At 47.7% G+C, this 21,107-nt stretch overlaps 7 protein-coding genes across 7 annotated transcripts; 3 read left to right on the top strand and 4 right to left on the bottom strand.

Annotated features, from left to right (window-relative positions):
* Positions 1-409: 409 nt before the first annotated feature.
* GGS25DRAFT_524491 (uncharacterized protein) lies at positions 410-2,452 on the bottom strand (the record flags this gene model as incomplete). The annotated part of the gene is made up of 2 exons (XM_049264616.1): positions 410-2,344; positions 2,393-2,452. 2 exons carry the CDS (start codon positions 2,450-2,452, stop codon positions 410-412), a joined length of 1,995 nt encoding a protein of 664 aa, XP_049113780.1.
* A 3,145-nt stretch (positions 2,453-5,597) lies between these two features.
* GGS25DRAFT_408690 (uncharacterized protein) lies at positions 5,598-8,731 on the bottom strand. Its single transcript, XM_049258480.1, has 3 exons — positions 8,459-8,731; positions 8,146-8,398; positions 5,598-8,065 (listed from the first exon to the last, which is right to left on the bottom strand). Exons 2-3 carry the CDS (start codon positions 8,186-8,188, stop codon positions 6,099-6,101), a joined length of 2,010 nt encoding a protein of 669 aa, XP_049113779.1. The 5' UTR covers positions 8,189-8,398; positions 8,459-8,731; the 3' UTR covers positions 5,598-6,098.
* Position 8,732: 1 nt separating this feature from the next.
* On the top strand, positions 8,733-11,003 carry GGS25DRAFT_408695 (uncharacterized protein). Its single transcript, XM_049258481.1, has one exon. It carries the CDS (start codon positions 9,374-9,376, stop codon positions 10,736-10,738), a length of 1,365 nt encoding a protein of 454 aa, XP_049113778.1. The 5' UTR covers positions 8,733-9,373; the 3' UTR covers positions 10,739-11,003.
* On the bottom strand, positions 10,849-12,223 carry GGS25DRAFT_408699 (uncharacterized protein). The gene is made up of 3 exons (XM_049258482.1): positions 11,869-12,223; positions 11,239-11,809; positions 10,849-10,927 (listed from the first exon to the last, which is right to left on the bottom strand). The coding sequence occupies exons 1-2, from the start codon at positions 12,073-12,075 to the stop codon at positions 11,270-11,272; spliced, it is 747 nt and encodes a 248-aa protein (XP_049113777.1). The 5' UTR covers positions 12,076-12,223; the 3' UTR covers positions 10,849-10,927; positions 11,239-11,269.
* A 268-nt stretch (positions 12,224-12,491) lies between these two features.
* On the top strand, positions 12,492-14,801 carry GGS25DRAFT_408682 (HSP70-domain-containing protein). The gene is made up of 3 exons (XM_049258479.1): positions 12,492-12,788; positions 12,872-12,998; positions 13,061-14,801. The coding sequence occupies exons 1-3, from the start codon at positions 12,653-12,655 to the stop codon at positions 14,511-14,513; spliced, it is 1,716 nt and encodes a 571-aa protein (XP_049113776.1). The 5' UTR covers positions 12,492-12,652; the 3' UTR covers positions 14,514-14,801.
* Position 14,802: 1 nt separating this feature from the next.
* On the bottom strand, positions 14,803-16,791 carry GGS25DRAFT_408641 (N-terminal C2 in EEIG1 and EHBP1 proteins-domain-containing protein). Its single transcript, XM_049258478.1, has 2 exons — positions 16,646-16,791; positions 14,803-16,559 (listed from the first exon to the last, which is right to left on the bottom strand). The coding sequence occupies exons 1-2, from the start codon at positions 16,679-16,681 to the stop codon at positions 15,141-15,143; spliced, it is 1,455 nt and encodes a 484-aa protein (XP_049113775.1). The 5' UTR covers positions 16,682-16,791; the 3' UTR covers positions 14,803-15,140.
* Positions 16,785-20,955, top strand: GGS25DRAFT_515461 (ribonucleases P/MRP protein subunit POP1-domain-containing protein; the record flags this gene model as incomplete). Its single annotated transcript, XM_049263085.1, has 2 exons — positions 16,785-16,799; positions 18,289-20,955. The coding sequence occupies 2 exons, from the start codon at positions 16,785-16,787 to the stop codon at positions 20,953-20,955; spliced, it is 2,682 nt and encodes an 893-aa protein (XP_049113774.1).
* Between the last annotated feature and the right edge of the window lie 152 nt (positions 20,956-21,107).

Below are 21,107 nucleotides of genomic sequence, written 5' to 3'. Positions count from 1 at the left end.
GGATTGGTTGCAATTGATTGACAGCTTGGTGTGTACTGGAGCCACCGGAGCTGCGCTACTAGCGCCATACTGCGGACAAAAAGCTAAGTACCCTTATTCGTACTACGGATTTAGTATTACTTATAATAAAGCTCATTTTAATTATTTAAATATTATTACGGTAATTTTTCTTTTTATATATTACACGATATTAAATTACATAAAAAATCCTCCTTTTTTTCGTCTTTTATTAAGTTCCCTTGATATATAAAAACCTCTTCGTAAGGATCGTAAGAATTTTATGTCATAATAATGGTAACCAATTAATACTCATGTTATACATAGAACGGAAAATGAGTTGCCTTGTAAGGCGACTGCCCTTTTAATAACTGGTTGGTTTCTTTAATTACTTGCTCGCTCGTGTCGTACTCTAAATTAGAGCGGCGACAACCATACCCGCGAAACCCAGGGCGCCCATGCCGGCACCGATGTGCGCAGCACCGGCCGTCGGGATTGGGGAAGTAGAAGATATGGAGGCTGTAGGATACACGAGACCAGTGCTTCCAGGAGCAGTGAACAAAGTCGTGGAACCAGTAATGGTCGGGTAAGGAGCAACAGGTGTCGCAGTCGCAGTAGGAGTAGCCAGGGTAGGAACAGCGACAGGAACGGTCGCAACGTAAGTGCCAGGGACAACTACAACACCAGTTGAGCTGGGACCAGACGTGAGAGTCGTGAAGACGACAGCCGGGACAGTGTAGCTCGTGTTAATGGTGATAGTGCTGCTGGAGCTGGGGATCGTCTCACCAGCCTCGTTTGTGCATGGAACAACAACGGTTGTGGCGACCTCGATGGTGGTAACAGCAGCCGGGGGGGCTGTAGCGGTGGCAGTAAGAATAGTAGTGATAGATTCAGCACCAGTAAAAACACCAGGGTTGATGGGTGCGCAGATCCCTTGGAAGTAGTTGATAGCCTCGGAGATGACCTCGTCCGACTCGCCGTGGGCATACAGGCAAGTGAAGACATTGCTGACAAAGCTGGCGTCAGGGCAGTAGCAGGAGGAATCAGTGTTGTCCTTGCAGCCAACGCTGAACATCCAGGTGTTCAAGCAAGAAGGAACAACATCTGGGCAGGGAAGAGTCTCGACGGGGCCAGCCGGGCTGCTCGTTGAGGATCCGATGGGGAGCGAAGTCGTGGGCTTGTTCTCGCTAGATGAGGAGCCGATCAGAGTGGAAGCGGATTCCGTAGGATAACCGCCGGGAGTCGAGACAACTTGGGTGGAAGATGCGATAGGTAGGGATGTGGAGCCAGTTGGCTTGACCTCGCTAGTCGACGATCCAATCGGAAGCGAAGTGGACTCAGCAGGATAGCTACCAGGGGTTGAGACAGCCTGGGTAGAAGAGACACTGATGGTCTCGGTGACAGGGCAGATGGTCGTAGAAATGGGAACGGTGACAGTGGTCAGAACGGTAGACCTGGCGGGGCAGTTGGTAACGGTTGCACCACAGCTGGTAATGGTTTGTACGGAGGTCGTGAACACGGTTGACGTCGTTAGGTAGCTGGTTACAGAGAACGAAGAGAGAACCTCGCTGCTGGAAATGGAACTAGCGGCAGAGCTCGAAACCTCATAAGCTGAGCTGGTAGTCTCAACGGCCGAGGTACTGGAAATGACGGCTGAGCTGCTGGAAACGACGGCCGAGCTGCTGGAAACGACGGCTGAGCTGCTGGAAACGACGGCTGAGCTGCTGGAAATAGCGGAAGAGATGGTGGCCGGCAGGGATGGGGTGCTCACGGCGTAGGTCGAGGTTGAGGCGATGTAGGATGTGGTAGGTTGGGCATCCTCGCAGTCGAAGTCGATCTGGTGGATACCGAAGTCACAAGTGCTCTTGGGTAGCTTAGGCTGCTCAGGGTAAACGATGGTAACGTCAGTAGCACCACCACACTGGGTGTTTTCCACGGTGGTACCGGAGGCCTTGCAGCTAGATCGGTGCTTGCAAGATGATCCATCCGGCATGGTGTAGTGGAACTCGAGGTCGCAGTCGAACTCAGGTGTTACCTGGAACTTCTTGATAGAGGTCTTGCTGACACCTTGGCTCTTGTCACAGCTGATCTTGGGGCTCTGAGTCTTGTCCTTGGTAGCCTTTCCGGTGATGCACTTGTTCTGGAAAGTCCGGGGAGCCAGCTCATCCCGCTTGCTGAACTTATCGGCGCAGGTGAAGCCGCTCCACTTGAATCCCTTGTATGACTCGAACCCACCGATGTTGAGATCAGACCAGTCAATGCCCTTGACGATGTCAGGGATACACACGTTGTCCGTGTTGTCGGGGCAGGTGAATTTAGGGGCATTGGAAAATCCGAAGCCGAGACCCTGATGTAATTAGATACTACCTAGACGATGATGAGTTATGGAACTTACTGTGGCTGACACCTGGCCGAGGCTAGTAGCCAAGGCAACGAAAGATAAGGTATTCTTCATGTTTATTTGCTTCAAATATCTTGGAAAGTGAAAAGTAGCCGAGATGATATTTTGCTGAAGGAGCGAATGCAATTTGTTACGGGTAGCTGTATATATGACAGAAAAATATAACGAGAGATAGAAGCAAGTAAACGAATGACCTTGACTTCTGAGAATAAAAGAACTGACAGAAATGTCTACCTTCAAGGGAAAGAAAGTGCTTGATGGAAGGAGGCTCTTGTGGGATAGATACAGACGAGGACATCCCAACATATATAGAAATTTCATGTCAGACTGCTGTGAACCACTCGTCGAAGCTAGGAATTTAACGGGGTTCTACGGATGGAGGCCAGACCCTATCAACCTCAGAGGAGGGGCGGTTTTAGGATTGGGTGTTTACCATTCCAATCAGCCATGATGGGGTCTGTGGGCTCTGCTCCCCTGTTCTCCTGTTCCAGGCTCGGGAAAAGCTAGATGACAAGGGTGGTCTTTGGCTAGGAGAGATATATCCATAAATGGCAAGGCATGGCTCTCCTGGGGGTCTAATGTCGAATGGATGTTCGTAGTATGCTAACTTTGCTAAGGGGTGAGGAGCGAAGTTGAAGAAAGCCGCAAGCCCCATTACAGTTAGGCCGAGTTGAGAGCACAGAGCGCGCGGCTGCAAGCCGGGATGTCTTAGATCTTGGAGTATCATTTTCAGGGGGTTCATCAGGGATCACTTCAAGGTTGCATCCGATCCACCGTTCTTAGCCACTTGATCCGACCTCCAAAGATTCCCCGTCCAATGACAACCCCTCTCCTCATCCGTGAACATGGCCTAGAATGGTGAGTGTACTATGTAAGTATAGTACAATAGTACTGTTTCCTGAAATTGCAGCTTTTGTTGGAGTAAGCTTCTATGAGTAATATGAATAAACCTCCCAATGGAAGACATCTCCTAATGATGCTATCAAACGATGCACTTTCTAAGCTTACATGCAAATCGACACATGATATCAGACTGCAAAGGAAACAAAGCGAGACTACTCAGCAGCCTCCTCACCACAAGAGCGATGGTGTTCTGTTTAACTTGAAACAAGCATAGCCACTTTGCTTTTGCCTCAAGAACTCGGCTCTAATGCAGGTACAGGACTTTCATCTGCAGCTAAGTTACATTGATCGATTTCTTGCAACCATCAGTCCGTTCCCTCTTGTTCTTAGCGATGGCATAAAAGGGATCATACATAGTAACCTTGTACCTATTAGATGGATAGTGTTTATGGTATGCTCATGTACATAGTAGGTCTATGCTTGCTGTTTCGTACAGCTTTACACATTATCTGGTTAAGGAGTTGCCTAATAATAGACATAATAGACAGCCAACTTCAAGTTCAAATTGGAATTTGGAGGTCGGAACCGTAAAACCGTTGTTGTATAACAGCAAGCCGGTAATGTGACGGGATAGGTAGTGAATGAGGGAGAGTCCTTGGTCGGAGGAGTAGGGGCATAGGAGCATAGAAGCATAGGGGGCATAGGGGCATAGGGGGCATCCATAGTACTAGAATTAGTGTAGAGCTAACTACCGCTTGTCAGCTCGGAGGCGACTGACTGACACAGTCTGACAGGGACTTAGTCGAGGAACCCTAACCGCCACTAAATTCCGGCCCTCTGTAGCTGACAGTCCAGAACCAATGCCATCCATCATTTGCGGCTTAGCTTGCTGCACTCCATACCTAGAGTAGTCTAGCCCTCAGTCCCTGTCTCAGTCAAAGCTCGCGCAAGTTTCACCACATTCAGTTTAAAGCTTGCCCTTTCGTTTATATGCCTACTACTATGTTTATACACACTATTATTACACAGTAGTGACAGTACATGTCTAAATATGGATACTACCTACAGTTAACCTACATTTGCAAGATGTTGGCAGGTTGAATCAAGGAACCCCCCCTGATCGATCGCTTCATACCGAGAATCTACTTGCTGTCCGCCATCAACTAGCTTCCCTTTACTTGGACCACAAACAGTTCTACAAGGGGTCGAATACGAACGGCACGCACCACCTGAGACCTACCCTTGGTTGATGCGACTTTAAACAATCCCTTTGGCTCAATTTTCAAACATCACCAACTATCATATGTTGATAAGAGCTCGAAAATAACATCTTTTTAAAGAGACAGACCTCAATATCGGACAAACTCTTACACGAGGGAATGATACGATGATGAGATTATGTACATAGTAGATACCTGCTGAATATGCATAATACACTGACGGCAGCTGGGCTGCCTCGCATTTCATCTCGTTTCTGTATCGTCAAAAAGAGACACGAAAACTATTATGTATCAATCTCCACAGTCAACTTGCCACAGCTGATCTATGAGATCAATTAAGCGATGGCCAAGAAGCTACAATGATCGCCAGGCACAAATGCCTCTTTTGGCCATCTACTGCAGTACTAACACTTAACTGGGCCAAGCGCTACCAGTCCCAGCTACGCCAACTCCTTGAGGTCTAACCGTCGATGGTCTATATTAGGATAAGTCCTACGTAGGAAATAGTTACATAAATAATTACATAAAGTATGTAGTATGTATGCCACCGCGCTTAGAACGCTCCCCCGAGTCACCCTCTCTTACCGAGTTACTACATATGTAGGCGAGCTTTCCGGATTGTGCGCCAATGAGTAGAATGCCCACCTACCTACCTACTCTAATATCCGAGGTCTATTAGCTGGTATCCGAAAATTAAAATTACTAGATGAGCTTACAATATTTACTTTGCCTGGTTTGCCAACCCGATGGGCCCGAAGAATTTGAAGCCAACGAAATTAACCCGTAACTACCAACTTAGCAAGTCTTCATGTGGCATGATGGAAAATGATTTCATACAAAATCTGTCGTCAACTCGTCGAAGGCTGGAGGATAAACAGGGTAGGTAGGGTTTACTATTAATAGCTGGGAAACTCTTGTAGCGCTATGAGAAGCTCAGGCAAACTCTCCATCCATTCCATTCTCTTGGTAATCGTTGTTTTCTGCTGATCCTCATTAAAAACCCTACTGTTGATCGCGGGAGCTAAGCCTGACAACAACAATCCTGCAGGACTCAGATCTTATTTGTCCAAATAAGGCAACTTCCTGTGAAAATCGATCTTACGAGTTCGTGCTTTATTTGGCTATTTATTAATGATCGCGATCTGTTGGTTTGAGCTTATTTGGAGGGTCCCCATGCTACCACAGTCTCATCTATACGGTTCTTGCTACATGATGCATACATGGATGGCTACATACCTATATAACAAGACCGGCCACCCATAGTTGACGAACGCCAAATAATCCAAATAATCGATTTAGCAGATCTCAACTCATGTGCATATAAAGAAGCTAAACCCCCCATTCTCGTCCTTCACTTTCAACGTGAAAGGCGTCGTGGTGGCTGAAAACATCTTGTTAATTTCATTGGCCGTTCATCACATTGGAAAGCGCTTACACAGGCTTACACAGAGGGGCGGCGCGTATATGTTCTACCTAGCAATTTATCCCACTGCCTACTCGTTGCATGTGTTTTCTAACTAACCTGCATGATGTACTGATCAATATCCAAGGCGCCACAAAAACGCATATCAGCGCTTACTACATATCCAGTATGTAGCATAGGTATGCAGCAGGTAGTAGGTAGGCGAGGCACCTATTTAGGTACTATTCTCCTGCTGCATCCGGCGTACCCTCTCTTCTGCCGCGCGAGCTCTCCTTTCACGGTCAAGTTTCGTCCTCTGCTCTACGGTAAGCCCCCGCGCTTCCTCTTCACGCTTATCCTGCGCCGTCTTTCTCGGGCCGGCATCCATCAGCGTTCCTCCACGCGTCTTATTATTACTCTGCGTAATTTTGGGTCCCTCCTTTCTGAGCCGCTCTTCTTCAGCCTTGCGGCGCTCCGCTTCTTGCTTCATATTCTCCTGGCGTTCGCGCTCTTCCCGCTTATCCGCCTCCTCTTTCTTCAACGGTGGTGGCACTTTGGCCGCCTCCCAGTCCCATCGTGCCTCGCCCAACTTGTCGCGAGAGACCCTAAAGGCATCGCGCGTTGTGCGGTCACCTGCAAGCTCGAAGGCCGTCTTACCTTCTTGGTTTTTAAATGTTGGGTCTGCACCTCCTTTCACCAGGAGTCCTTGGACGATCGGCGCTGAGTTTTGGTTCGCGGCAAGGTGAAGGGGGGTAGGTGCGTGATGATTCTGCTGCGAGTCTGTTGGTTGGAAGAGGAACTCGGCAGGTAGGTTATTGCTCTTTAGATACGACAGGAGACCAGGTAGTTTAGATCTTCGTATGAAGGCCTGTAACTGTGATGTATGCAGTAGTGCTGTTTCTTCCTCCTCTGTTAGGGTTGGTGCAGCCGGCTTTGCAGGTTTGGGTGTCGTCTTCACCGACTGCTCCTCTTCCCCTTTTGTATCCTGTTTCTGTTCGATCTCGTAAATTTTCAGTCTCGTCAACTCGATGAAAGATCGCATCAGCTCATTCTGCGTTGCTCTCCGCGTGCTGAACGGGAATCCACGTATTCGCGGGTCGTTGCCTCGTAGGACTTGGCCTTCGTAAGGACCGAAAAGTGTTCTTCGATTCGTAGACCCCGTTGCTCGGATGAATAGTAGCTCTGACGTGTCTAGTAATATTTTCCATTCTTGCAAGAGTAAACGGACCTCGTCTGTCAAGGCCTGCTCATTGTACCGACGGATGCTTGAACCCGCCGAGTGCGCATTGCCTTTCGCATTATCGTTTGCCGACTGCGATCCACCTTGCTTCCTCCTGGTAGTATATCGGTGGAACGTCTTGTGCGCTAGCACTATGGCCTCTCTATTCAGAGGGCCCACAGAGCCGTGCTTTGTTTGTCGCGGCGCCAGTGACACGACCATGGCAGCGAAGTGACCACCTCCGATCATGCAAAGGAATATATGCGGCCCCTTGTAGCTGGTCGACGTGAAGTTCCCATCCGGTCCTGGCTTCGGTACCGGTATCGGCTCTAGTTGCTTTTTCTTGATTGTCTCTACAATTTGGCCATCATCTTTTGATTCCTCCAGTGTGAGAATAGATCTGTAGATGCCAAAATACTTATTTGGCGGAAGGAGTGGTGAACTAAACCATAATAATGGCAGCCCAGTTACACCCTTCGGTTTCCTCCTCGTAAATCTGGCACCACCACCACCATCATCATCATCGTTGGCTATGTTGATAGCGCCCTTTCGATCTGCGAGAGTGGCTTGTTTCTTTAGGAGCGTCGTCAGGAGACCATTCTCTTTATCGTTATGGTTGTCTTCTTCATCGGAGTCGGATGAATCAGAACCTGACAGGCTCTCGTCGAGAGTTGCGATTAACGTCTCGAATTCGGCCTCAGAGACTGGTTTATGGCCGCGTGATTTTCGTTTTAAGTTATAGTGATGCAAGTCTGACTTGAGGTGGCTGCGCTGGTCTTGCACATTCGTAAACGAAAAGACGCAGAGCGAGCAGGATTGTGAGCCAACTATAGATGATGATGGGGTATTGTCAGGTATGTTTTGCGCTTCTTTTCGCCCTGGGGACCTTGGCTTATTTTCTTCTGATGTTGTGTTTGGTAATTCATCGCGGACATCCTGTTTTAAAGCGAGTGTACAGAGGACCTGGTCAGGTAGGTCGTAGACTATTTTTATTCAGTAGAGCGTTAGAAATGCAGAAACATGGCATGTGTAGAAAATGGAAAACGAGAGAGTAGAGATTCACCATAAAGTGGTCGGCGTAGTAGATCATCAACCTTCTGATCCATTGTTTACGGCTCATATACCTATGATATACCTAATAAAAGTAGTAAATACCTAGTTAAGTGAATTAATAAATCTACTAAATGTAAAGATGTATGTTGGACATGTTACGTAGGATGCCTAAGGAAGAAGGGAGAAGGGAGAAGGGAGAAGAGGACTTTTTGAAAAGCTTCAAATGTTCGTCTGATGACGAAAGTGGGAGGTACCCTAGGTAACTATGTATGCATGGGTACCTGGTTAGGATTAACTATTATAGAGATGGACCGTGCACTCACACACAGTCAGCTTACATAGTACGAGGTACATCACGTAGCACATACGATGAATGAATCAGAATGATATGTATTTATCCCTGTTGGAATTAACTATAGTATTTTGTGAGCAGGGCAAAGTTGTTCAGGTTAGGTTGATTGTCTAAGCTACTTTGTGGGCCCGGTTGTGGCCTTATATATTAGTCTAAGGTTAGATGACTAATTATACTGTAGTTGCCTTAGGCTGCTACAATAGGTAACCTTAGGCTACCACTGCGGTGCTTCGTACCTTTATGTACTTAGAACTTAACTTAATCAACCACTTGATTCTTCATCATATATGCTGCCTTATTCTATTCCCTGCATAACATACTATCTGCTTCGATATATCTCAATTTAATATTTAATGTTCTTGTCGTTTAATGTTGTACATACCCTAGGTATATAGTAGTGTTATACATGTAGCTAGCCTAAACACTTCAAGTTCTCTTGGGCTTCTCTTACATTTAGAAGATGTCTACTCGAAGTGATATGAAAGGATAGCTACTAGATTAGTTAATTCCAGATAAAGGTCTCTTGAGCGAAGGAGCTTCCTTTCTCATAGGTATACAAAGCTTCTAGGGGACTTTTTAAGACTTAGGAAACAATTCCTTTGAGGGAGCTGACCTTGGTCGGCTATGGTATTATCGACAAAGATTTTGTCACAGAACAATGCCATTCTCTTGTTGTGATTACAATACAAATACTAAACGGGGCCCATCAGCGTAGGCATGGCCCATCTTTACCGAGACATTTACAACTAACGTACCTGAATCTCTAAAGAAGAAAATTCGTTCTATCGTCTTTTCTTTTTGGGAATTTGCTGGCGTGGCAGGTCACCCACACACCTATGATATTTGATACTCATACTAGGTACGTAAGTAAACTTCCAGGGACATCATGCCGTGCGACTGTACTCGCATTACTTCTCGGTACGCTTGCCGTCACAAGGAACGGGAGTTTAACAGATGCTGGCGATATGCTTTGAGGAAAGATCATTCTTGCTTGGGAGTATTCGTCGCAAGGTGCGAGCCCTGTCGAATGGCGGTCAAACTACCACGTGTTTGTAGCGAATGTTTTAAATACTTTGTTACTGTCTTTGGTAAGGAGACTGCTTATTATGCAAGTAGAAAGTTCTTGGAGTATAAGAATGATATGGGATTATCTCGGCAGGCTATAAACCCTGGAACGATCTCTCGCGAATCGTACATCACTTCGGCAGAGCTGGATGGGATAAGTACTGATGCTGCTGCGAGGTCCACTCAACCACTTCAGGTCAGGAGCCCGATACCAGTGGAACATATTTCGATCCCTCCTCCGTCAAAACCTCGGCCGCTGCTCCCCCCGGATGTCTATCAGGATGCGCTTCGAGAGCGCCGCCTAATGCAATCCGAAAAGAAATCAAACTCTACAGCTCCTAGAGTCCAAGAAACAGGGCCTACGGCCCGGCAGAGGCTGGATAGGCTGGATAGAGCTAACAGAAATGCTCGAGATGGTCCGGCGAGGATAGAAAACCGGTCTCGTAATCAGAACCTTGAGGAGCCTATCGGACTTCTAGATCCTGCTAACGACAACAACTTCATCCGTGGCAGAACACAAATTAGCATGCCTTACCAACCGGTGCCGATTCGGTCAATGGAAGCGCCTAGAGACCCTCTGCATAAACTGTCAGACAGCTCTCTCGTGAAGCGCATTACCACAATGGCCGACACGGTGCAGATTGCAGGTTACCCTAGTCCGGAAAGTGAAGGACAGCCAAGCGCACCAAAACTCGAACAGGCCCCTAAAATCCCTGGCTGGCGTAGTGATACCTTTCGTCCGGCTACCCCCGACGAAGGACACCACGGCCCAACCTTCGCCTGCCCGACCGTACCACCTCGCGCTGCCTCGGCTACCTGTATGAGGACCGTGTCCTCTATGGACTCACTGGTCAGCAACGAGCCACGGTCACATTCCGTGTCTAATGAGCTCGTACCCGTACCGGCCCATCGCACGGCTGGGATTTGCGTGTCGAGCAGCGCACGCCACTATAAAGAACATGGTGTGCCGTCGGCCGCATACCTCGAAGAAGAGAGCCACGAGGAGAAGCCGCGGGCTTCGAACCCACCGTCTGCCATGTTGGTCTCTATTAAGACACCGTCACCCAGCTATTCGTGCGCTGTGCAGTCGTGCTTTTGCAGCCCCGAGGAAGAAGACGATGAGGTATGCCCGGCGTGTCGCGACAGAAGGAGGCTGGAGGGGGAATTGCAGATGACATGGATTTAGGAAACTAAAGAGATAAGATGGCGTGGGGCAAGATGAAGCTCCTCGCGCTGACCATCACAGCTTCCTGATGTTTTGTAGTCGAAATGACTTTCTCATAAATTCGCGAAAAGTTGAGCATCATCGATACAATAAACCTTTACATGTTCTGATATATGTTCTTGAGGTCTCGTTTATGCAAAACGCCAGTACCTGAAATGTAATTAGCAGTTGGACAGTCTTGGATTCCGTTTGAGGTCGGCTTTTGAAAAAATGTTTTATATGGGAGGGATATGGTGGTAATGGGATATTGAGGCTCTTGATTTTGGATCACCCTTGACTGGGTATTGCTGATATTATGTTTGAGGATGGTTAGGGTTGCGGGTTAGCCTTAGAAATATACATCATATAACATCAGAGACCATAATTTTGAAACGAGTTGGTATGTGAATATGCTGAACCACAAGCGAGTCCGGGATAAGAGTGGTTGGGTATCGTTGATTTAGCAAGGAAAATAGCCTCACTCTATCTCACCTTTGCTCCTCTAGGATTGACCTAATTCAATTCTTTTATCAGCCTGCGTACCAACTTCTTTTGTTGCTCGATACTGAGGTTCTTTTCGTCCGTTTCCTTGACTGCACGGCCAACTGCAAGCACAACCTTGGTCTTCTCGCTGTTGACCCAGACCTTCCCGTTCCTACCTACGGCCGTTTCGAAGGCGAGGCCTGCAGCTCCCAGCTCTTCTAACACAACTACTTTACCCTCCTCGACCGACTTCCGCATCAATAATCTCCTGGCCATGCCTAGCGAGACTTCAAATACCATACCCTCATTCAACGGGCCCAAGCCCTCAGCCTTGCCAGTCGTAGGAGAGACACACTCGAGCTCCGGGTCCATGTGCCGGTTGGCGAGGCTCACTCTCGCATACACCAGAGATCCAGGGCTCAGATTGGGACGAGTTTTCTTGGTAGCCATTTCAAAGGCGAGTTGGGGTAGCACGGCATTTGAAGTGTACCCTGACAGCTGGACGTAAAAGTAGTCGGTTGCTGAATGGTGGACGGTGCCAATGACGAGGTCACCAACCGTTGGTACATACTATATGATGGATCAGTACGTAGGATATCTGCGAGTGATTATAGAAGTTGAGGATTTACCCGTCCTCCGTTGTACTCAATCCATATCGAGTTCTTTCTGTGATCTGTAACGAGTTGGCCAGCAACAGTGGGCACGAGCTCATTGGGAGGAATGTGCCGGAGTCCAGGGCCAAGGCGCAAAGCCTTTTTAGGATGTGAGGGGATTAATGTGTGATCTAACTTGTCGCCTGGAAGGACTAGGATTCTTTCACTTTTCTCGATAGCCATTTTGGAAGATTATGAGTTCCAAGATGTTATCATGAAGGATTGATTCTCTTGAAATTTATTGGGAATGGTTCAATGTTATTAAAAAGGGTACTTGGGTAGATGTGGCTGATGAAATTTCGAAGATCTTATTAGTAGTACATAAATCAATGCTGATCAACTTGAACTTGAATGATAAGTGTTCATCATGGAGGGGCTATTGTGGCTGATGCTAGTCCACACCGTGCACTGCATGTAACTTGAAAGTACTTTTGTAGTAGTTAACCTCCATAGTTACCTACTATGTACCCAGGCTACCCTAGTAGTAGGTAGGCCCTGGTAGGGTAGTAGCACCTGTAAAGCGCCTTAAACTTTATATCCCCACCTAATCCCATGTTAAAATTTTGTTTGGTTGTAACTAACTACTTCCCAAAAAAAAAAAAAAAAGAAAAAAAAAAAGAAAAACCATAAAAAAATAGAGATTACCCCCACCAACGACGAATCTTGTTAAAGGACATAATTCTTTTCAAATACTAGGCACTTTCAAATTCATTTTTACCACAAAGTACATTATTTGGCCAAGTCTGTGAATTCTGCACTTATGACTGAGAGGGTCAACCAGCTCGGCGTTTCGCCGAGTGATCGATGCGCCATTGGCATCTCCTTTGGCAATTCCTATAGCTCCATCGCGTGTACAAGTGACGATACCCCAGTTGTAATTGCAAATGAGGATGGAGGTGAGTTGGTGACATGCGCCTCTCTATTTCACCATCTACTCTATCTAGCTTTGCTAACTTATTCGTGTCTTGTACCATATTAGACCGACAGATCCCCACCATCCTATCATATGTCGATGGAGAAGAGTACACTGGCAACCAGGCCAAGGCTATGCTAATTCGAAACCCTACGAACACTGTGGTTTCCTTCAAGGACTTCCTTGGCCAGGAGTATGTCTTCCCTTTGTAACCTTCCGAGTGGACTAACAACTTACCTTTACTTTCTTAAATAGATTCAAGTCGATTGATCCCACCCACTGCCATGCCGCCTCCCACCCACAAGACGTAGATGGAACTGTCTCTTTTACGATCCAGGACAAGGTTGAGGGCGAACCTCCATCAACTCTCACTGTGAAGGAAATATCTGCTCGATATCTGCGGCGTTTAATACAATCCGCTTCAGATTACTTGGGAAAGAAAGTCACTTCCGCCGTAATAACGGTTCCTACCAACTTCACTGAAGCCCAGAGAGAGGCTCTTATACAGTCTGCAAACGATGCTGAGCTCGAGGTTCTCCAATTAATCAACGAGCCAATCGCGTCAGTTCTTGCTTATGATGCGAGACCAGAGGCTATATTAGAAGACAGAATCATCGTTGTCGCTGACCTCGGCGGTACCCGCTCAGACGTTGCGGTGGTTGCCTCGAGAGGCGGACTTTACACTATTCTTGCTACTGCTCACGATTACGAATTCGCCGGTGCTCACTTGGACAATGTTCTGATGGATCACTTTGCAAAGGAATTCATGAAGAAGAACGCTAATGTTGACCCCCGAGCGAATGCGAGGAGCTTAGCAAAGCTTAAGGCTGAATCTGAGGCTACCAAGAAGGCACTCAGCATTGGAACCAATGCCAGTTTCAGTGTAGAGAGTTTGGCGGAGGGTATTGATTTCCAGACCACCATCAACCGGTTAAGATATGAGACAATTGCCCGCAAGGTCTTCGAAGGCTTCAACCGTTTGGTTGACGGTGTGATAAAGAAGGCGGGACTGGACGTACTTGACATTGACGAACTCATTCTTTCTGGTGGCACATCTCACACGCCTAAAATCGCTTCTAACTTCCGCGCGATATTCCCCGAGACCACTACCATCCAAGCTCCATCAACGAGCGCTGTTGCTATCAATCCCTCCGAGCTTCAATCACGTGGTGCTGCTCTCCAGGCCTCATTGATCCAAGAGTACGAATCGGACGACATTGAGCAATCAACACACCCTGCAGTCACCACAGTCAAGCACATTACGAATGCTATCGGAGTTATTTCGTTATCGGATGAGGGTGAAGAGTCCTTCACGCCAATCATTGCGCCAGAGACGGCTGTCCCGGCTCGCCGAACAGTTCACATCGTGGCCCCTGACAATGGAGGTAATGTTCTAGTTAAGGTGGTTGAAGGTGGCACCCATATCAAGGTCACCAAACCAGAGCCAAAGTCTAAAGAGAATGGCAAGAAGGACGACGAGGATGATGATGAAGATGACAGCGACTTTGACTCTGAGGAAGAAGAGGAGGAGCACCGAGAAAAGGTGTGGAAGATCGGCAGCACCCTTGCCGAGGCGACTATCCGCGACGTCAAAAAGGGAGGCAAAGTTGAAGTCACGATCAACGTTGCCGGAGACCTAACAATCACCATCACGACGAGAGAAGTCGGCGGTAAGGGAGGCGTTAGAGGAACGTTGAAGTCTTCTTGAAATAGACCATCTCATTACTTATATGCTACTACTTTTCCCCCTCGCCATCGCCATTGGCCCTTTTCGAGGGAAGGGAAAGAGGCCGACTTACGGTACCCGGTGATGGGCATGCTCTGTTTCGATAGAGGGAACAAATGCATGGGGCATGGAAGTTACTCCACGCTCAAGGGCTGAACAGGCTAGGCTAGGCTAGGTAGGCATGGCATAGCATAAGGACTAGAGTAACGTGAAAAGAAAAGGGATTCTTACGACTCCTGAATGGGCTTCATGCATGATGTGCCGTTTGTCCGTCTATCCATTCTGTATTCACAACCCCTTTATTAATCCATATAAAGTACTTAAGAGTAAGCCGTATTAACTAATTACCATCTGTTGGTAGGACACGAATGACGAATATCCTTATTCTTGCTTGCCTCTATGCTCCTCTATGCCCCTCTATGCCCCTCTATGTCCCTCTATCCTGTCCCGAATTATCCCGGCTCTTTCAAGTACTGAGCAAGTTGCCGGATCGTCAATGAGTAGCTTATCAAGCACAGTATCTACTTAGGTGCGTAGATAAACGCGACGCAAAACATGAGATACTTTCTTACTCAAGAGGTAAGCACTCTTAATGCAAGTACGTCAGCATCACGTAACTGTCTCAGGCAATTTCCAGGCAACGAGATCCTCACGCTCCTCATATTCATCTACCTCCTTCGGCCGCCGAAACCCATCCCGGCCGCGCTCACTCCCTAACGTCGGTGCAAGACTCGCTAAGCTTCCACTTCGGCTTCGTGGACCTCCCCCTTCACTGCCATCATAGAGGCCGACTGTCTCCCCTTTGTGGGGTTTCGTGCGGTACCGCAAATGAGAAGCTTGATGAGAATTTGCGGGCTGTGTACTATTAAAATTACTGTTACCGCCAATTGCCGTATGTAAGCTCTTATCACTGCCACCACTGCGGGTACGCATGTGTTGCCGCATGCGACGGATATCATTTGGTCGAAGTGTGCCTACTGCCGCCTCGTCACCGCTTGCGCTGCCACTGTGGTTACTGTTGCGGCTCTGGATGCTGTGGCTGCTATCTATAGATTGGCGCCCCACCGCTGGCTTTCTTTTTGACTCTCCGGGTTTCCTACTATCGCTCCACCCATCGCCCCCGGCGAAGATGTCTTCGATACACTCGTCAGCGGGTAGCTCACCGGGCTGGCAGGCCCAGCTAGCGGCTAGGGCGCGGCGGTACATATCTTGCTGTTCGGAGGCGTCCCTAGACTTGCTGCTCAGGCTGGTGCTTTTTGGGTTGTGGGGTGGCACAGACCCGTCATCAGATCCGGGCTCAGCCTGTTGCAATGGCTCACTTCCCGTCATGATGCCGGCGATGCCTCCGAACATGGGAGCGGTTTTGAGGGGCGGCGCAACAAAGTTGCGCTCCCCGTCGATTTGAACCATCAGGATGCCGATCTTAAGTGTACTGTTAATCTTACTTTCCTGCATGAGGTACCGGCGTACAATACCCTCCTCAGCTTCATCGTCGACAATATCATTTTCTTCTGGATGGGGTGGAGGTGGCGCCATTGTATTCGTCGGACTAATTCCTACCACGACGTTGGGACCGCCGCTGGATTTGCTACTGCTTTGCCTTCGGTGTGATAGGCCTTGGCCGACCTTGTCCCGCGCATGTTCCAGGCTCGCGCTCATCCGAGCTCCCATGCTTCGGCGCGGGAAGGTCTCGCTTTCCTCTACATACTCGCTTAGGTTCAGCCTAACGACCCCAAGAGATATCTTCTCATCGCGGCCACCGACCACCATGGGGAACTCCTGCAAGACCTCGAAGTCGATGGGACATTCTGTGAGGTTATTGGTGCGGTCGATGGAGATGCGTATAGGGATTATTTTGGAGTAGTTGTAGACGACGCGGTGGTTAATCTTATCGATGGAGCATTTCGCTGTGCGGCCACGATTTTCGCCATGCATCGAGTTCGGAAGATGCCATTTTATCGTAGATGTTCCGGTAACTAGGGGTACGTTGTTTAAGTCATAGATGGTGAGGTGAAGCTCGAACTTTGGCTATAAAGGAGGCGAAGGTGTTAGTAGGCATGGTGAAATACTAGGCAGCGCTGGAGAATAAGGGGAAGGCGAGGATTTGGATATACCTTCCGGGCCTTGTTCACTATAGGAAGAACGCGCATGTTAGCTCGAGTAGATTATGATGACAGTATTTGCGCATAGCGATGGCAATGGCAGCAGAAGCAAAAGACATTATGCAACTTTATGCGCTGGTCTCAAATCTGAATGGCAAAGGCCACAGTCGGATAAAGCAAAGATGACAAAGGAATTGCGGAATGAAGATGTCGGAAACACAACAACAAATAGTTACATATTCGCTTATTGAACAAATGCAAGTTCATAGATGATAAAATGTCACTTCAGGGGATTTGGAATGCGGCTCAAGAAACAAGAAGAATTAAAGAAAGGGCGCGAAGGTGCGAAGGTGCGAGGGTACGAGGATGCGAGGATGCGAGGACGGGCGAATGCGAGGCTTACATACTCAAGGATGCCATATTATCACAATATTAGTAAAGTCGCATTCACCCTGGCGGTAGAAACACTGCACATGCTATCTACCCGCGTATGGGTAGCTTAGCAGCAAATACAGACGGCGGTAGTAGTGGCAATGTACTGATAGCATGCAGTCATGATTTGGCGCGGATTTAGATGACGACAAAGTCCGACTGATTCGGTCAACTTCGGTGTCAGGGTGTTCTGTCAGGCAGGCTCTGGGCGTGTTCTGGGTGTGTACTAACTATAGTACTATAGTATGTACTAGATGTACTAGATACTATAACTATGTCTCCTTTTTCTTTCCCTTCGTCTTCGTCTTCGGCTACACCGGGGAGGACGAATCAAGGTCGTGTTTGCGGATCAATCGTACGAAGAGGGTAAAAAGCAATGCTAGATCAGGAACTATATTGAATCTGGATTGTGTTCATCCTAGTCTGTCATGCAACTACTTATTACGTAGTTAGGATATAACTACATAAGGGTTGAGTTACGTAGCAGACAGTCAAGCAAGTCAGGCAAAGCTACTCCATACATAGTAATTAGGAGGTAGTTAGGCAAGATTAAAAAAAAAAGAAAAAGGGAATGGTAAGAGAACAAACAGCTGGCTGGAGCTTGTTTTGTTGAACTTGAAAAAGCCTTTTTGGGGGCTAATGATTTGTTTCAGCTCCAAATTAATTTGAGACCTTGTCCTTGGCACCTACATTTGTATCTTCATATGTAGTATGTATGCATCATAGGTATGTATGGAATCTGTGGATCCATCTGTATGTAAGTTTGTACATAATGTGCATAATGGAGAGGTATGTATGTACTGTAGCTAGTAGCTAACCTAGTAGCTACTGTAACTTAGTTATCAGGTACGTACATATCTTACATAGCGATATGTGCATTTTCAGTACTTCGTATGTAGTTGAACTCAATTAAAAAATGATCTCACGCGTTAATGTTAACAACCAACATCGAACCTTATTGAAGGAAACTAATTAAAGGGAAATGAACAAGAATTAAGTACTTCCTCACTCATTCATATTTATCAATCTCACTTTTGTTTGTTTATACACGATTGGCTTAAAGTGAATATACGCAAACCCTGATGCCTCCTAGTAAGAATTCTCAGCCAAGACCTTCTGGCGCCCCAACTGAGAAGAAGCCTGCTGCAAAAATCACGTCAACAACTAAAGCTGGAGCTGGAGCTGGTATCGGAAATGCTGGAAATACTGGAAAGCCAATACAGTCCAACCCAAATAAGAGAAAAGACCATTCACGGCAAGATGTGATATCCAAGAATAGCCTGGGGAGGCCCCCCCCTGGTCCGAGTACGCGAGAAACGAAGCGCACGAAGATTCATGATATCAGAAGCATTGCTTCTCAACAATCTCACGCAGCCTTGAAAGATGGTGAACTGAACGTTCAGTCATTCATAAGCTCTCTCTCCTTCGAGATGAGTGCTTTGGACGAGAGCATGAGACGCACTCGGACCTCTCAAACCAGTCGAGCATTTCAGCGCGTACCCTTCAAAATGAGACGCAGGGCTGCAGCGCATAACTATAAGAAAGTCCCAAAACGTCTGCAAAGGAGGGCTAGGAGAGAAATGGCCGAGGACAACACTCCAGCAGTAAGCTCCAAGACAAGAAAGCCAAAAACTACCAGGGCTAGGTTACGAACTGAGACGGCCCGCAAATTGGAAATCCTTATAAAGCGAAAGAGGTTGCAGAAACTGAGGAGCTCAGGTGCCGATGAAGAAACCATCTCCATTCGAGCAGCTAGACTCAAAATACGAAGGAATACACTCAACAGTCCCATTATCTCCACTAGAAAATTCAGAAAGCGACAGATTTCGAAAACATGGCTCCCTACTCACTTGTGGCATGCAAAGAGAGCGAGGATGACACATCCTGCACAACCATTATGGAGATTCGCAATCCCTCTCACTCCCACGCAGAAAATATACCGGCCTACCCACCGAATTCAATGGGAAAAGGGCGCTATGGCTTGGGACATGAGCTACATGAGCACTATCGGCCTATACGGACCCCAGAACAGTGTTCAAAATGTACTCAAGTCATTGGGGCTTACACAGGAAGCTATGTGGAGTGATAGAGCAAGACGTTGGAGATCAGGTAGTATGCACTGGACTGGGGACTTGAGCAAGAAAGGCAAAGACAACTTGCGTTTTATCGGTCCAGCCACTATTATCTGGAATCCAGAAAAGGAAGCCGGCCATGCAAATTTTACAGACCAGCGGGGACCGTTCAGGCAACTTTATATCCGTATCCACCCCTCTACGTTCTTAGAGGTCTTCAACGAGGTGTCACGGCTCGCAAAAATGCAGCACCCTCGGCCTTATGTTGAAGATCTGAGGTTCGAGCTTGGGAGCATTGATATCACTGGCCCCGACTCGACAGAAGCTCTACTTGGAATTCTTAAGCCTTACTTTATGCGGCCCGAGTCTAAAGAACGTGACGCTTCGATGTTTGAATCACTCGCTGGCCTAAAAGACCCAGGCGCTTTGCCTATTGGGTCTCTATTTGCCTTTTCGATCGCAGACCCTCGTCTCCACTATCCTCCACGCCGTGCAATTATTCCGAATACAACAAATCCGGATGCCCAAGTTGCGCTTCTAAATGCCATATCAGCACTTCAGAAACAAGATGCTGTGAAGCCGCATAAGTTGTTCGACAGAGATTTGCGATTCAAAGCCTCTCAACTTCCGTCGCAGCGGTCTCTCAATCGTCGTCGTGGCAAAGGTGTACCAGGAGCCATCCTCCAACCAACCTTAGCTGACCCCCCTATTCCTATATTGTTGCTCGCTTCCCGCCACTCCTTAGGGCTACAATCGTCCGGCACGTGGACATTGATTCTACCCTGGAAATGTGTGCTTGCGGTATGGTATGGCCTAATGCATTATCCATTGTCAACAGGCGGCAATCCTTGGTTCGGTGGCGTGGACGAAGTCAGACATCTCACATTCGAGCGAGGTCTTCCATGGTTTCCGGGTGACTTCCCGGGTGCAGAGGCTGGCAAATCTTGGGAATTAGAAGAACGAGGAGTGAGGCAGAAAGCCTGGGAACGTATGCCGAAAGGGAAACGGGTCAATTTGGATTCGCTTGATTTAGGAGCAGGACGAAAAGGCGAAATTGGAATAGGGTGGAATTGCGACTACGAATTACTTCTCGGCCTTGGCAAAGGGAACAAGTCTGACATGACATTGATAGATGGGAAGAATGGAGGCGATGAGTCAAAAGCAAGCCCAATGGGCCATTTAGAAAGCATCACACAACTATCGAAGTCTTCATTCAGGGCCTATAATTTATCGACGACTGGGTTGCCTCATCTAGCTTCATTGGTGACGGCGAATATCAAGATGATGGGGCGTGGGGTAGTAAGTACCTGTGCGAGGATATATCGCTTACCAAATGCAAACCCCATTGCGGTCTCAACACAGGCCGAAGTACCAGCCACAGAGCCGTCTCTACCATCGAGATCAGCGGGCAAGTTACCTCCAAACCTATGCGACCAGTGGCTAGCACAAAGGCCAACCAAAGCCAGCTCGTCTAAAAAGGTCCGCCCTAAACGAGACTTGGATCTAGAGACCCGGCAACAATTACTCGCCCAACAACTGATTGGTCCGCCAGCTTTATTTCCGCCACCTCATCCCAATTCAGACAATATCAACGGTCATCCGTTATGCCCTGACAAGGAAGATCTGATTGGTTTTGTAACTACGGGGAGCTTTAATCTTAGAGATGGACGAGGTGATGCGATCGGTAGTTTGTCGGCTACGAAGGCGCTAGAGGAGTTAAGACGATATAAGAACTCAGAAGATCCCGCCATTAGACTCTGCGTGGTTAGGAACGCAGGCCAGAATGTTGGATGGCTTGCGAGGTGGGAGCTGATTTAGACACCACAAAGCTATGGAAGAGAAAGCTACCTACGTACCTAGGTAGGCACATAGCTGTGAATCAAGCTTCATCCCAGCAAGCTCCTATTTCGTATTCGGCTGTAGTCAAAAGGATGTCATTGGCAATCCTTGTGATTGTATGCCTAGGTTAC

Source organism: Hypoxylon fragiforme, assembly GCF_022984875.1.
Source record: "Hypoxylon fragiforme strain CBS 206.31 chromosome Unknown GGS25scaffold_8, whole genome shotgun sequence".
Classification (NCBI taxonomy): domain Eukaryota; kingdom Fungi; phylum Ascomycota; class Sordariomycetes; order Xylariales; family Hypoxylaceae; genus Hypoxylon; species Hypoxylon fragiforme.
The sequence above is the reverse complement of the archived record's forward strand: the minus strand, read 5'-3'. Positions and strand labels throughout refer to the sequence as shown.

Excerpts from the sequence above, each read along its gene's own strand:
- GGS25DRAFT_408690 (XM_049258480.1), bottom strand. The coding sequence starts at position 8,188 with ATGGATCAGAAGGTTGATGATCTACTACGCCGACCACTTTATG. Across the intron at positions 8,066-8,145 it reads ACTACGCCGACCACTTTATG|TCTACGACCTACCTGACCAG; the intron begins GTGAATCTCTAC and ends GAATAAAAATAG.
- GGS25DRAFT_408695 (XM_049258481.1), top strand. The coding sequence starts at position 9,374 with ATGCCGTGCGACTGTACTCGCATTACTTCTCGGTACGCTTGCCGTCAC.
- GGS25DRAFT_408699 (XM_049258482.1), bottom strand. The coding sequence starts at position 12,075 with ATGGCTATCGAGAAAAGTGAAAGAATCCTAGTCCTTCCAGGCGACAAG. Across the intron at positions 11,810-11,868 it reads TTGAGTACAACGGAGGACGG|TATGTACCAACGGTTGGTGA; the intron begins GTAAATCCTCAA and ends TCCATCATATAG.
- GGS25DRAFT_408682 (XM_049258479.1), top strand. The coding sequence starts at position 12,653 with ATGACTGAGAGGGTCAACCAGCTCGGCGTTTCGCCGAGTGATCGATGC. Across the intron at positions 12,789-12,871 it reads AATTGCAAATGAGGATGGAG|ACCGACAGATCCCCACCATC; the intron begins GTGAGTTGGTGA and ends GTACCATATTAG. Across the intron at positions 12,999-13,060 it reads AAGGACTTCCTTGGCCAGGA|ATTCAAGTCGATTGATCCCA; the intron begins GTATGTCTTCCC and ends TTTCTTAAATAG.
- GGS25DRAFT_408641 (XM_049258478.1), bottom strand. The coding sequence starts at position 16,681 with ATGCGCGTTCTTCCTATAGTGAACAAGGCCCGGAAG. Across the intron at positions 16,560-16,645 it reads TAGTGAACAAGGCCCGGAAG|CCAAAGTTCGAGCTTCACCT; the intron begins GTATATCCAAAT and ends CCTCCTTTATAG.